This window comes from Acipenser ruthenus, chromosome 33 (assembly GCF_902713425.1).
Source record: "Acipenser ruthenus chromosome 33, fAciRut3.2 maternal haplotype, whole genome shotgun sequence".
Classification (NCBI taxonomy): Eukaryota; Metazoa; Chordata; class Actinopteri; order Acipenseriformes; family Acipenseridae; genus Acipenser; species Acipenser ruthenus.
The window spans coordinates 9,824,136-9,839,033 of record NC_081221.1 but is presented as its reverse complement, the minus strand read 5'-3'; the positions used below and the strand labels follow the sequence as shown (position 1 = coordinate 9,839,033).

General features: G+C 37.3%; 1 protein-coding gene across 4 annotated transcripts in view; it reads left to right on the top strand.

Annotated features, from left to right (window-relative positions):
* The first annotated feature begins 1,469 nt into the window (after positions 1-1,469).
* LOC117433289 (breast cancer type 1 susceptibility protein homolog) overlaps positions 1,470-14,898 on the top strand; it is a 115,235-nt gene continuing 101,806 nt past the window's right edge. Inside the window, exons 1-6 of one of the 4 annotated variants that reach the window (XM_059006549.1) lie at positions 1,470-1,659; positions 2,221-2,305; positions 3,849-3,902; positions 10,042-10,122; positions 12,215-12,303; positions 13,239-13,387. In XM_059006549.1, coding sequence (XP_058862532.1) covers positions 1,593-1,659; positions 2,221-2,305; positions 3,849-3,902; positions 10,042-10,122; positions 12,215-12,303; positions 13,239-13,387 — 525 coding nt within the window. In that variant the 5' untranslated portion in view covers positions 1,470-1,592. Of the gene's footprint in view, positions 1,660-1,683; positions 1,878-2,220; positions 2,306-3,848; positions 3,903-10,041; positions 10,123-12,214; positions 12,304-13,238; positions 13,388-14,898 lie in introns of those variants that run through there. The other 3 variants (XM_059006547.1, XM_034055425.3, XM_059006548.1) reach the window with 3 other exon arrangements.

Genomic DNA, 14,898 nt, shown 5'->3' with positions numbered 1-14,898 from the left:
ACATTTGTAAATGTACAGCGTTAAGGGAAGCCTACTGACACGTTCATTATTTCGCCCAGTAGAAAATAAACATACTTGTGTTGTTCTGATACTGGAAGGTGCCCCTTCGGTTTTGTTATTTCAAGTTTAAATGCCAGCTCGGATGCTACACAAAGCTGGCTATAATATAAACTGGTTTTCATAAACATTAAATACTTCCTATACTGACGATTCTAACTAATACGTTACATACACGCATTAAGCTAAATAAATGTTAGGGGAGAGGGCCATGTTATTATTATTATTATTATTATTTATTTCTTAGCAGACGCCCTTATCCAGGGCGACTTACAATCGTAAGCAAATACATTTCAAGTGTTACAATACAAGTAATATAATAAGAGCAAGAAATACAATAACTTTTGTTCAAGTAAAGTACAAGTGTGACAAACCACAATTCAATAATACAGCAGATAATAGTGATAGTTACATCAGGATATGATTAAATAGTGATAGTTACATCAGGATGGGATTAAATACAAAGTACTACAGGTTAAACACTTGGCAGATTACAGTATTCTGAAGTACAGGATTAAATGCAGTAAAATAGGGGGCAGATAAGAGCAAAATAAAACACATTTAAATGAAGGGTGATAGTGTCCCAGGATACAAACAGAGGAGTTCTACAGGTGCTGTTTGAAGAGGTGAGTCTTGAGGCGCCGGAATGTGGTCAGGGACTGGGCAGTCCTGACATCTGTAGGAAGGTCATTCCACCACTGCGGAGCAAGGGTGGAGAAGGAGCGGGCTCTGGAGGCAGGGGAGCGTAGCGGAGGTAGAGCTAGTCTTCTAGTGCACGTTTTCAATGCTTCAACATCCAACCAGTTCACATCAGTGATAGAGTTTATGAAAATTCTCAATTTTGTTGGACGTACGGAAAGCCTGCGCTATAAAAGCAGATGCGAAACTTAAACAAACACACAAGTTCCTATTATATTCAAATCAACCATTACAAACGAAGTAAATACAACAGTCCAGTAGACATTATACAAAACGCCCATTCCACGTGTTTCTTTCCCCAACACTTAACAGAGTGGGCTCCCATCTAAGCCCCGCCCACTCTGTCCGACCCTTCTTTTTATTATTCATGCTAGCTTCGCGTGACTAGACTCTGCTGTTGTTGAGTTCAGAAATGCGATTCCGGCCTGCAAAGGAAATGACGAAATTAACATCTGGACAACTTTACTTGTCCAAAAACAGTGCGAGAGATTTGAAAAATGAGCACGCTTTAATTATATTAACCGGCTTATCATATACAATTAAAATATTTTTGACAGGCTGTTTTGGTATTGCTTCGTTTCCCATCTTGTCATGTGCTCAGAACACGTTTCTGTTACAAAACCAGGCACATCTGCAGACACCTAAGCTCATTGCCCCTGACATTAAAAAATAGTATTCAAATTACATATGCTTTATGCGGGATTTGGGATACAGTATTGCTATACAATCTACATGCCACTGCAAATAAACCACGACATAAATGTTCTTGTTATGCTCCTCTAAGTATGACTAGCGCACGTGGAAGCGTTCGTCCTTATGTAACCACGTAATGTCACATGACTTGGGTTACGCGATTGCGGGAAAATCTAAAAGGAAGGACGGAGGGAGAAGGTCTTGTCTTGGGTAAAGTTATTTGTCAGAGAAATAAACCATTACATGTTATCCACGTAATTCTTTTTAAACATAGTTATTTCATGTTGTTATTATTTAGATTTAATCCGAGAGTACGTGAACAAGCGTCTTCAGTAATGAATACAAATTGACAAAAACATTACATTATTATTAAAATAAATGCTTGTTTTTCTCGAACCATTCTGTTAGGTTAAATAACTGAACACTAGGTACGTTATTTATTGTTACGTTCCTTACCATTAATATAGCAGGACTGAAAACCTCGTGTTCTGTTTTAATATAAATAAGTAAAACTGTAACTGCGCTGTGGTGTGAGCAGTTCTAGTAAACAGGCGTTGGACAACAAATTGGAAACACCTCATATATGTCGGACACTACTCAGATTAACGAGTTTTGGTCTCTGAGATGTATGAAGGAGGGCTGTATCTCCTTGTTTTAAATCAGTGAAAGTATTAAAAAAAAAAAAACTTTACGGGTCGGGGCACTTTATTTGAATTGCAGTGGTTTTTGTAAGTTGTATAAATGACACACCTTTTTTATTTATATCTGTAGCTGCAATGGCAATTCCTATGTGCAAGACTGACGATGTGAAGCAAGTGCTTTCAATGATTCACAAGAATTTACAATGTCCAATTTGGTAAGTAATGTCTAGTATTTAATTTAAGTAATCACAGCCCCAAGCGAGCTATGCCAGAAACAAAACAAAACATAAAAAAAACCGTAATTTGTACAGTGGATCAACAAATGGGGAACATAAAACTAGACCAGGGTCACCAAAACAAATCTTTGTCTTGTAATCGACTCATTGCTGCCCACAATCAGACAGTGCTGGGAAGCAATCAAAAAAGCAAACTGAATGCCCAAAGAGCTAATGATGAGGCTGTATAATAAACTGATGAGACCACACTTAACGTATTGCATTCAGTTCTGGTCACCACAGCACCAAAGGGACATTGTGGTCTCAGAGAGAGTCTTACGAAGAGCAAATACACAAAAAACAGGGCTTGAAGGAGTAAGCCTTGAAGATAGACTGAAATAACTAAATCTTAGCCTACAACAAATAAAAATGTGGAGGGATTGAATTATTTAAAATCTTAAAAGAAGTTGACACAATTAACCCTAACCAATACCTGAAGCGCAGTACAGAAACCAGGACCAGAGGACACATTTGGAAATTAAGTGGTGATAGACTTAGGGCAGATGGTAGGAGACATGTCTTCACACAGGGAGTGGCAAGGGTATGAATAGGCTACCTAGGCAGAATCACTTAGATCCTTAACACAATTTTGAGATCAGTCAGCTACTAGGAACTAGATGAGTTTAGACCAAATGTCCTCCTCTTTTGTAAATTTTCTTATGTTCTTATATTTGAAACAGCATAATTTACAGTAAGCTTTTTTAAGCAGTGTCTCTGTTGGTCTTCCAGCATGGACCCAGAGCTGAGAAAATACAAGCTGTGTTTCAGGGTGTTTATCTTAAGATGTTACGTGTAGTAACATGCGTGTTTTCAATTTATTATTATTTGTTTATTTAGCAGACGCCTTTATCCAAGGCGACTTACAGAGACTAGGGTGTGTGAATTATGCATCAGCAGAGTCACTTACAATTACGTCTCGCCCAAAAGACGGAGCACAACGAGGTTGAGTGACTTGCTCAGGATCACACAATGAGTCAGTGGCTGAGGTGGGATTTGAACCAGGGACCTCCTGGTTACAAGCCCCTTTCTTTAACCACTGGACCACACAGCCTCCTAATTATATTTCAATGGGTATTCATAATACTTTAAACACCATTTTTAAACCCCACAGGGGATGAATTCCCAGGCGACCGAGATAGTGGAGCTGGTTGTATGTCTTAATGCCACACGTTACATATTTCCATTCAACTGGAATCCCGCGTATCTAGTTGTGAGGAGGCTTGGTATTAACATTATTTAGCATGAGTTATATATTTGGAGTATCAGATTGTGGAGATATATGGAGGTGTACATCCTTTGGTCTGTATGTCAAATTTTTATTTTGAGGTCACAAGAAATTATTCCACGTGCTATAATATACGTAATACCACCATCCCTGGCGTACTTGTTAACTAGGCTGTGAAAGACTGACAGAGGTCTTAGATGAAAGATGTTCAAATAAAAGAAGAAAAATAACCATGGTTCAATAATTGTCTGATTTCAGCTTGGATTTAATGAAGGAGCCTGTTTCTACAAAGTGTGATCATCATTTTTGCAGGTGAGCATTAACAGGATTAATTTGAAAATGTCATGCTTTGAGCATTTTGGTATTCTTTCACTGCTAAAAGGGAATAGCGCTCATTCGGAATAGGGGGTACAACACATTTATTACCAGTAGCTTAAATAGTTGTCTTATTCTTGCAAGGCTAGTAAAAGTTATCAATGCAAATGGAAAACTTAAGTGTAGTATTTATATACAATAAAGATTTAAATACTATAAACTAGTGCTGGGACAAATATTCGAATGTTCAAACAAATATTTTTTGACATGTATTAGGATACAAAATCAGATGTTCGTATTTGCTAGAAACGACATAAATACCTTGCGCTTATTTACTGCCTCACCAGAAGTTGCGCGACAGTTTAAAAAATGGCAAATGAAAAAGAGCTCTGTGTGATATGTGAGATTTAATATATAAAAAAACACAGGTTCAACACAGCAGCTTTTGAGCTTCTATATAAAAGTTTTACACAGCAAAAAGTAAACAAACCGGATTATGCACGCTCACGCATAGTGATCTCTGTGGAAGGCCATCTGGGTAAAAAACATGTTGTGCTGCTTTAGACCGAGTCAGAATCTCATGGGACAGGAAAAAGGCAAGCATGTCATTCTGAAATGCCTCGCTTTAAAAGTGCCCAAAAAAGTGTTGTGTAGTGATTTTTATATGCATTAAATACAGACATGTAAAATAAAGGCACACACACAGGGGTCACGCCCCCTGCCCCTGCTGCTATGCTGTCTCTGCCTGCATTTTGAGCAATATAATGGCTTTTATTACTTTTTGAAAACGAACAAATATTTATATTATGAGCGAATATGAAAATCCTGTGTTCGTCCCAACACTAGTATAAACAAGCTATAGTCAGTCTGTCAAATATGCTGCTAAAGAAGAAAAAAAGGTACAATGTTGGAAACTTTTGTGGGCTGAGATTTGGTCTTTGAGTATCACAAAGTGTTTAGTGATTACAAGTAGATTTTGATGTTATTTGGTTACAGTTATAAAGGTGACGTGCTGGCAATCAAACACTGAAGCTCGTCTACAATACATTCATTCAGAGTGATTCTAGTTGACTGCTTTTAACTGGCTGTACCTTATCTGGAACCTCCTAAGGATTATATGTATACTGTATATTATTGTATATTGTGATTTTACTTAATGGATGTAAAATACAATTCAGATTGATTTTCTACTTAACCTTAAGTTATGTTACAAATGCCCTTAATTTAAGTTATATTTCCCAGTTTAAGGGATAAGAAAATTGCCATTACAGCACAGTGGAAAATAGGGCCCATTGTCACTTAAGATTTTAAAATTATAAAAAAAGATACTTTTCAGATGGTTGTTGCTCTATGATCCTGTTCTTAAAATCTCATTTTTTTGGTAACATTGTATGGGGGAACTGGCTGAAAATAGGGGTGGATTTTTCATTATATTTTTTTTCTAGCTGATTTGTATGTACAATGTTATGGTAGATATCTACAAATTGTTGTTTTTCTAAAAAGAAAACATTGTTTGTAAAGGTGGGATTCCCAGCACCCCTAGTGGTCATTGGGGTAAATTACACTTTAATGCCAGTTTAGACTGGACAATATTTACTAGTCAGCAAATTTCCATTGAATTGCTTTGTTTGAAATGCCAAGCAAGATTGCTCGAAACCATGCAGCGATGGTCTGATCGGGAGCAATATGACTAGCTTTTTTTCTAGCTTTAATGTAAATTGTTTCTTTAGTTAAGAGGCCATCATCTCTTAAATACATTTTAAAGGTTAAGAGCTGTTTTTGGATAGTACCCATTAGAGCTGCATGAACTGAAGCAGCAGCTGCATGAACTGAAGCAGCAGCTGCTTGTTGTGTGGGTCGCTGTTCTCCACAGAGTAAGACAAGCAGCAGTAAACACAAATTTAAGCAGCTGTTTCTTCACTCGTTTCACTGTGAATGGTAAAACCCGCCCAAACAACACTAATGACCCTCCCCCTGATTATTAGCACCTGGTTTCTGTGGAGAGCTAAATCCCAACAACCGAATAATCGGTTAGTGCAGCGCTAGTACCCATACAGAATATTATTTAAAAAGCCATAAGGATATTTTTTATTCTATGCCATGAAACTCAACACAACATAATTATTTTGTCGCATTTATTTATTGTAGCTGTGGATCATGAATCTCCTGGTATCGTCTTTTCTGTTTCAAGACACTATCGTCAATACACGAGACACAAGCAGCAGCAACCTTGGACGGTGCCATGTTAAATATTCATGACATTGCTAGTAATATTGCCAGCAGTACTAAAAAAATTAAAAGTTGCCCAGTGTAGATAGAAAATAAAATAATATTTGCAGGGAATAATACAGTAGCTGACAAGCATTGCTTATTGTAAAATAGCTCTAAAAACACTTGAAAAACTAAAGTAGAACGTAAAAAATGTGAAATAAGTTGGTGTGTGTGACCAGTAGCATTTATAAAATGTAACAGTAACTGCAAATGGGGAAGGGAAGCAAATCTAACACAGATTTTGAGGGACTGTTTTATAAGTGCACAGCAAGTTCACTAAAAGACACAGCATTTTTAGGGGCTCCCGAGTGGCGCATCCAGTAAAAGCACTTGCGTAGAGTGCCAGATGCGCCCTATAGTCTAGACGTCGCGAGTTCGAGTCCAGGGTATTCCTTTGCCGACCGAGGACGGGAGCTCCCAGGGGGCGGCGCTCAATTGGCCGAGTGTCGCCCGGGGGGAGGGAGGGTTAGGTCGGCCAGGGGGTCCTCGGCTCACCGTGCACCAGTGACCCCTGTAGTCTGGCCGGGCTCCTGCGGGCTTGCCTGTAAGCTGCCTGAGCTGTGTTGTCCTCTGACGCTGTAGCTCTTGGGTGGCTGCATGGTGAGTCCGCAGTGTGAAGAAAAGCGGTCGGCTGACGGCACACGCTTCGGAGGACAGCGTGTGTTCGTCTTCGCCCTCCCGAGTCAGCGCAGGGGTGGTAGCGGTGAGCTGAGCATAATAAAATAATTGGCCATTCCAAATTGGGAGAAAATAAGAAGAAGAAGAAAAAAAATAAATAATAAAAAAAAAAGACACAGCATTTTTGTTTGTTTCAGAGAACTCTACAGTACTTTACATAATATCTAACTGAATGTAAGAAAAATGTAATTTTAGAGCCTGGAAGAGAAATTACTAGTTAATTAGTTTAATGTAAATATAATTATTTTTTTTTATTAAACTCGCTAACTGAGTTTGAATGCAGAACATGTCTGACAGTAGCAGTGTCACAATGATATGTTAAGCTGAATTAACTTTAATTAATCTATGCAGCAGTTCATTCTTTTTAGACTAATCTTTTTAAATGCAGATCCTTAATGACACTAAAGCTAATTGGAAAGATTTATCTCAAATTGCTCATACTGGCTGAGTGTCATGCTTTTCTCTAAATTGCATAAGAGCACAAAGTCGAGTAAAGCAATCTCTGTGTTACATTACTGTATAGTTATAAAGTCTTAAACATACTGATGGGGAAAACTACTAGTCCCATTCAGTCCTGTTGAAAAAAAATTGTGACAATACAGGGGATTGAAAAAAATGTAAGACTTATACTGCATAGCAGTTTGATTTAGGCTTTACTCATAAATGTTGCTAAGAAGCTATAATGTGACAGAAGGGGCAGCCCACTTGGATGTAAGGTGTAGGGAGGCAGTTATTCCTCTCATAAACATAAACAACTGTATGAACAGTGATTTATGTGTTCTTAAAATGCAGTGATTTTTTTTTTTTCAAATCATATTTCCTTCTGCTCACATTCACATTAAATGTCTGGTTTTAGACCAGTCAAAATTCTGTTATGACCCACTGTTCCTCTAATTTCCCTAAGCTGTGACTGCCTTGTAAAACCAGGGATTGATTTATTTAAAACAGGTTTGATGTATAAAGAGTAATAGTCCAGGGACTTGAGTCCAGCCACCTTTCTTTTCTTAATCTTAGATTTGCTCTTCAGACTGATCCCTCTAAGCCCTGGGTAGAGTCCCATGTCCCCATATAGTATGTCCATTCTACCCAGAATCCCCAGTTTCAATTCTCACAGGATTGACTCTTATTCTAACAATTTAAGTGTTTGATGGTGTTGCCAATCTGTTGCAAAGCTTTCTTATGGTCGTAGCTAACAAAAACAATTATAAATCTTATCTGTCTTGCAATTTTTTCAATATATAAGTCTCAGATATGCAGTTTTGAAAGAAACACATGTTAACGCAAACATGCATTTTCATTTTAAAACATAACATCTGATACTTCTCTAGGTTAAAGACAATTCTGTTTGCTTGCCTTGTCTTCTAGGTCATTTCACCCCAGCTGTGTCTTTGGAGGTCAAAGCATCTAACTGGCTGCAATGCATGCCAGTCATTAGGGGAAGCAGCTGGTTGGTTACTAACAGGAAAGAAGGCTCAGGGCTGGGGACAATTTCACTCTCCAGGAAGTGCAAGACAGTTTAAAAACATGGCTTGCAAACAGATATTTCTAACCTAGTTTACAACCAGATATCATGACTTAATATTAAATATGTGTGTTCAAAACACATTTGAGATATATACAGTGAATGGTTGGAGAACATTTATGGAGCAATTACTTTAAGAAGACCGAAGTCAACCATTTTTATTTTGTTGGTAAATAGGATATATTATTTATAATGGAAATATATATAATTAAGTTCCTCTTATACTTTCTGATGATGTAAATCATGTAACCAGGACAACCTGAGTACTGAGAACTAGTACCGTTAATCAGTAATTAAGTTCAATCTCTCATCTCCACAGTGATTGGAATATTAACAGTAGCTTTGCCTGGCTTTACATGTAATTGTTAGAATCGAAGCAGATGCACATGGAGTAAATTAGAGTAATAACTCTTACAGTGATGTATTAATGTTTAATCAAGCTAGCTTGCAAGCTACGTTGGTAGCCAGTTAAGGAAAATATATAGCATTTCCCGAGGTCAGTCTAGGCTAATTGCAAATGGTTTGTTTGGTCTTTTAATAGGATGTGTAATTGATCTTTATTTGACCTTATTAGAATATTAATCCGATGGTAATTTGAAAGCAGTATTTTGTTGTATAATGTGTCTGCCCTTTGGGATCCTGTGCTTTTGAAGTGATTAATTAGTTTCCTCCTGTTCAGAAAAAAGTACATTGCTACTGTCTCTATTTTGTAAAGTTAAAGTAATTGTATTTAACAAAACAATTCCTTAAATCTTACCTGTTTTGCACTTACATTAGCTACATAGGTCTCAAATGTGCAGTTTTGAAAGAAATACATTTGAGTAACCATGTATTTTTATTTTAAAACCGGATATCTGCTACTGGTTAAAGATTTATTTTGTACTTTATTCCAAGGAAGTCCATTGCACTTGCAATTCCTGGGTCATTTCACCTCAGTAGTGTCTTCTGGGTCAAAGCATGGTATTTGCTGAAAGCACGTAGGTCTATAGAAGCAGCTAGTTGGTTAAAGACAGGAAAAAAAAACATTAAAGGGGATGGGACAATTTCATCCTCAACCAAGTTTAACAAGTGCAAGCATGGCTCAGATTTCCCATGAGCTACCGAGTTTGGTACTGAATGTAAAGCCCCCTTTCACACTGGTACTCGTACCCGGGTCCTGATCTGGGTTCTGCTACCTGGGTCACAATCCCGTCTAGTGTGAAACCATGTACCTGGGTCATACCCGGGTTGACCCAGGTTGGCAGCGACCCACCTCAGGATGTGGGTCGACATGCTTTGACCCGGGTTGATTGTTGATTGAGACACCATGAGCCAGATTGCAGCAGGGATGAAGAAACATTTGCTCTAATAAACATTTGGGCTGACTATCTAATCTAGAGAAGCTTGGATGGAAGAGTCTGTAACATACTGCTTCCGGGACATTGATACGCGCATTGTGTATTTTCTTCTGTGACCCAGGTCGACCCTGCTTCAAAAGCAGTGTGAAATCGCATAGCCGTCCTGCATAACACTGGGTCTCGACCTGGATAGAGCATGCCATTGTGAAAGGGGCTAAAGAGGGGGTGGGGTGGGGAGATTTGAGCCCCAGTTGAGCCTGTTTCACTTATTTTGTACTTGGCCTGTGTGACTTGTTTGATAATGCAGCTGTTTGTTGTTGGTTTTCAGGTTGTGCATGTTGAATTTGCTCAGCAGAAAGAAGGGGGGTTTGGCAGAGTGTCCTTTGTGCAAATCGGATGTAACCAAAAGGTAAAGTATGTCATTAGTCCTGTATGATATGATGGTTTATCTTGGCATAGAAATGTAAACTTGCAACTAATTTTCAGTGTTATGGAAGTAAAGGTTTGACCATTTACAAAATTGTCACTTTTGGGATCTGGATGAAAAATGTTAATTTGCAAGAAGCAGAAGAGCGGGAACATAGGGCATACAGTACTTAAAGTAAAGCAACAAGTTATTTCTGTAATTAACCTGGTATAGGAAAAAGAGTCATAAAGATGTCAGACTTTTCTGTATAACCACAAAAAAACAGATTCCCTTCTTTGTAGATATGCTTGACTGGTCATTTCAGATGCTGGGAGGAAAATTTAAAATAAATACTATATATATATATATATATATATATATATATATATATATATATATATATATATATATATATATATATATATATATAATATATATATATTAGTGCCCTCCGTAAGTATTGGGACAGTGAAGTCAAAATTGCTATTTTTGCTGTACACTTAAGCAATATGAAAATACGATTAAAAGATGAATATGAGGCAAAAGTACAGAATGTCACCTTTTTATTTCTGGCTGTTTCAACCAACTAAGAATAACAGCACTTTCAGAGTTCCATACCCCCATTTTATGTGAGCATAAGTATTGGGACATTTTTCTCACAGGTGTTTCTAATTGATCAGGTGTTTCCTGTTGCATTGATTGTTCACACATAAGAGCTGTGAATGTGTAGTCTCAGTTCTATCCTTTGCTTTTGCCTTTGGAGTCTGCGTTTGGTGTCAGTAGGCATAATCCAACATGAAGATTAGGGAGCTGTCTTTTCTTTTAGCGATTTGGATGCTAAAAGAAAAGAGGAACTCAATTAGAACCACAGCACAAAAGTTGGGCATAGCCAAATCAACAGTTTGGAATGTCCTGAAAAAGAAAGAAACCACTGGTGTCTTCAGCAATCGGCAACGACCAGGTCGGCCAAGGAAAACAACAGCAGTTGATGACAGAAAAATGACCAGAGCTGTGAAAAACAACCCTAAAATAAGTGTCAGTGAAATCACCAACAACCTCCAGAATGCTGGGGTGAAAGTGTCACAATCTACTGTTCGCAGAAGACTTCGGCAGCAGAAAAGGCTACACTGCAAGATGCAAACCTCTGCAAAGATCAGCACCAAAAACAGAAAGGCCAGATTAGAATTTGCTAAAAAGTACAGAGATGAGCCAGTAGAGTTTTGGAACAGAGTTTTGTGGACAGATGAGGTGAAGATTAACCTTTATCAAAGTGATGGGAAGGCAGAAGTGTGGAGAAAAAAAGGAACTGCAGATGATCCAAAGCATACCGCCTCATCTGTGAAGCATGGTGGGCGTAGTGTCATGGCATGGGCATGCATGGCTGCCTCTGGAACGGGCTCACTCATCTTTATTGATGATGTAACGAATGATGGCAGCAGCAAAATGACTTCAGAAGTGTACAGAAGCATCTTGGCTACCAATGTACAAGAAAATACCACCAGACTCGTTGGGCGGCGCTTCACAATGCAACAGTGGAATGACCCAAAACACACTGCCAACGCAACCAAGGAGTTCATCAGGGGAAAAAAGTGGAGCGTTTTAGACTGGCCAAGTAAATCTCCTGATTTAAATCTGATTGAACATGCATTTCACTTGCTGAAAAGGAGTCAGAAACTCCCCAAAACAAGCAACCGCTGAAAATGGCTGCAGTAAAGGCTTGGCAAAGCATCTCAAAGGACGATACAAGAGTTTGGTGATGTCAATGGGTCTCAGACTCAGCTGTTATTGCATGCAAGGGATTTGTGACTAAATACTAGCTTTTATACTACTTATATTTGCTTTAAGTTTAATTGTCCCAATACTTATGCTCACATAAAATGGGGGGATGGAACTCTAAAAGTGCTGTTATTCTTAGTTGGTTGAACATTTACAGTATGCCTTGAAACCACCAGAAGTAAAAGGTGACAATATGTACTTTTGCCTCATTTTAATCTTTTACTCGTATTTTCATATTGCTTGAGTGTACAGCAAAAATAGCAATTTTGACTTCACTGCCCCAATACTTAAGGAGGGCACTGTATGTGTGTCTTTGCAGGAGTTTGCAGGATAGCCCTCGCTTCAAATTGCTTGTTGAGGGTCTGTTGAGAACCATCCACGGATTCGAACAGGACACTGGAACTGAATGTAAGTGTAACTGTTGTGGCTGGAAATATAACCTTAGCCAGAATGTAATGTCATTAACAGGCTTAACATGAGCTTTTCTAAAAATAATAAACCAATAGTACATTTATTGTATTCTGCCATTCATAGCTTGCATACGCTGATAATAGAAGCATCATCTTTTTATTGAGCGCACGTGGTGGCTAAATGCAAAAGAAACACGCGGAGACGACCTTTTGACTGTGGGTATGTCGCACTTACTCTACAAGCATATCTAGAGACCTGCTTATCAAATTGGAATTCAACTTGAAAACGACAATCTTTAGCACACCTTATATTAAATATGGGGGTTTATGGAGGCCCCCTGTCTGTTAAACTTTTACATGTACAAACACTAGATAGAGCACTTGTTGTAATTTTTTTTTCTGCAGTGATTTAGAGGACAGATCTCAAACCCCAGTTCACTAGAGTGCATTTTGAAAAGAGCTTAGAAACAGACTTTAAAGTTACAAGTGTAAAACGTTGTCAGGATGTTAACAAAGAAAATAAAAATGACAGGTGCATTATTTAAACAGTAGCAACACGTGGGGACGTATAACGCTATATTTTTCGGAACCCTACTACTTAATCGTTAAAGCAACTGTTTAGGAGTCAAACTGGAACCTAGAGTGCAGTACATGTGCAAACCGACCAAAAACCAAGATACAGTGGTCATAGCTGAAAAAAAAATAAACATTTTAAAAACATATTTGCCGTAACAGATCCTTTGTTTGAAACTGCTCATATGAGATCTATATAGAGTAAAAGTGCAAAAAAGGTAAGACTTCTGGAATTACCTCATTAGCCATTTAGACTTTAATGAGAGTTTAATGAGACCCTCTGAAACTTTTTTTAGAAGTTGATGCATCAATATTTGATAAAATAAATTAGTAATTTGAAATTGCATTTTTTTTTAACAGTTTACACAGGTTCTGTATTATCTAAAAAGGCTCCTGAACAAAGTTCCTGTGGGGAGTTATGGAAGAGTGATGGGACAATACAAAGCACAGGCCACAGGAACAGAACCAAGAAAAAAACAGCAAGTAATGGCATGAGAGAGAACAATGTGGTAAGCTGGAATCTTTGTAACTAAACCTTTGTAATGCTATTAGATTTTCACTCTGATGTTAGGGTGGATGAAGCAGGCGTCTGCCTATGGAGAGTTTTGCTCAGAGTGCTTAGTGCTGCTCATGAACTTTGTAGTTTTCAGCTCATAATAATTGAATGGTAATCAGTGAAGCACAACCATTCTGCATTTTTCAGCAGTGTAAATGCTCTGATAAACCTAAATAATAATCACAATACTCATACTTTGATGGTTTCTTTTTCATTTATTAGACACGGATGCATTTTAGTAACAGCATAGCAGCTGGTTGAATTTGTAGGTCACTGTTATCCTGTGTATCACTCCTTGACTAAAACATGTATACATTTCTTACTTGCAAAAGAAATACGAAGGAAGAAAACACAAGTCAAAAGTGCAAAGCAACAGTTATACTGATTTTATTTTTATGCTGGGTTTAATCAAAAAACCTTGTTAGTTATTTGTTTTTTCTTGGTTAATGTTTTTGTTGTAAACATTTTAAATGGCACACAATTATGCTATGATGGGAAGTAAATGGCACTGTGATAAACAAGTATGTAGTCTTGAGAAACAGTTTGACTCAATTTGCACTTACTGTAAACTACACTGTATTGAGGTAATGTTTTTTTCACTTTAACCTTGTATTGCCCTGTTGCACCTGTAAGTCGCCATGGATAAAGGCGTATGCCAAATAAACTACTAATACAAATCTAATAAGGATAAAAAGGTCTTGTCTAATACTACAGTGAAATTCAGCCATTAAGTTAGTTTTACTATAACCTACATCAAAAAGCAAAAAGTAAAATTCTGACATATTCACATATCTGTATCAGTAGTTTTCTACAAATAGATATATTCTGAAAGTCAATTAGTTCTCTAATCTCCGCATAAATTCCTAATAAAAACCTAAACGCAGCGAACACCTGAGCTATTATTTTTCAACACCATTACGCCAGCAGTCAAACTCAATCAGTCGCCACTGACAACACTTGATGGTTTAGCCAATGGTGTAAATGATACCGCCCACAAGCTCTGATTGACACGGGTGTCTTTGCAACAACAAAATGTAAAAAGCAAAGCAGAAAAAGAAATGTAAATGTCCAAAATGAAATGTTAAAAGCAATTGGGAAAAGTCTAAATAAATGAATAAATAAATGACAAAATGAATAAATAAATATATAGACATTTATTTATTTCTATAATTATTTATTTTGACTATTTGTCTATTTATGTGTTTATTTTTATTCATTCATTTTTATTTATTTATTTATTTATTTATTTATTTATTTATTTGGCATAAAATGTCCTCCTTAATGCAGAGGACTAAATAAATAAATATAATATGTTTTTGTGTAAAAGTGAAAAGACAATACATTTATCTGAAAATAAATTAACTGAAGCACAAGCTAATAAAATGTGTCATTTTATTATAGACGAACAAATTTATTATAAAACAAACAAGTGTGACACGCCTCGAGCATGTGAATCGTTTGGCT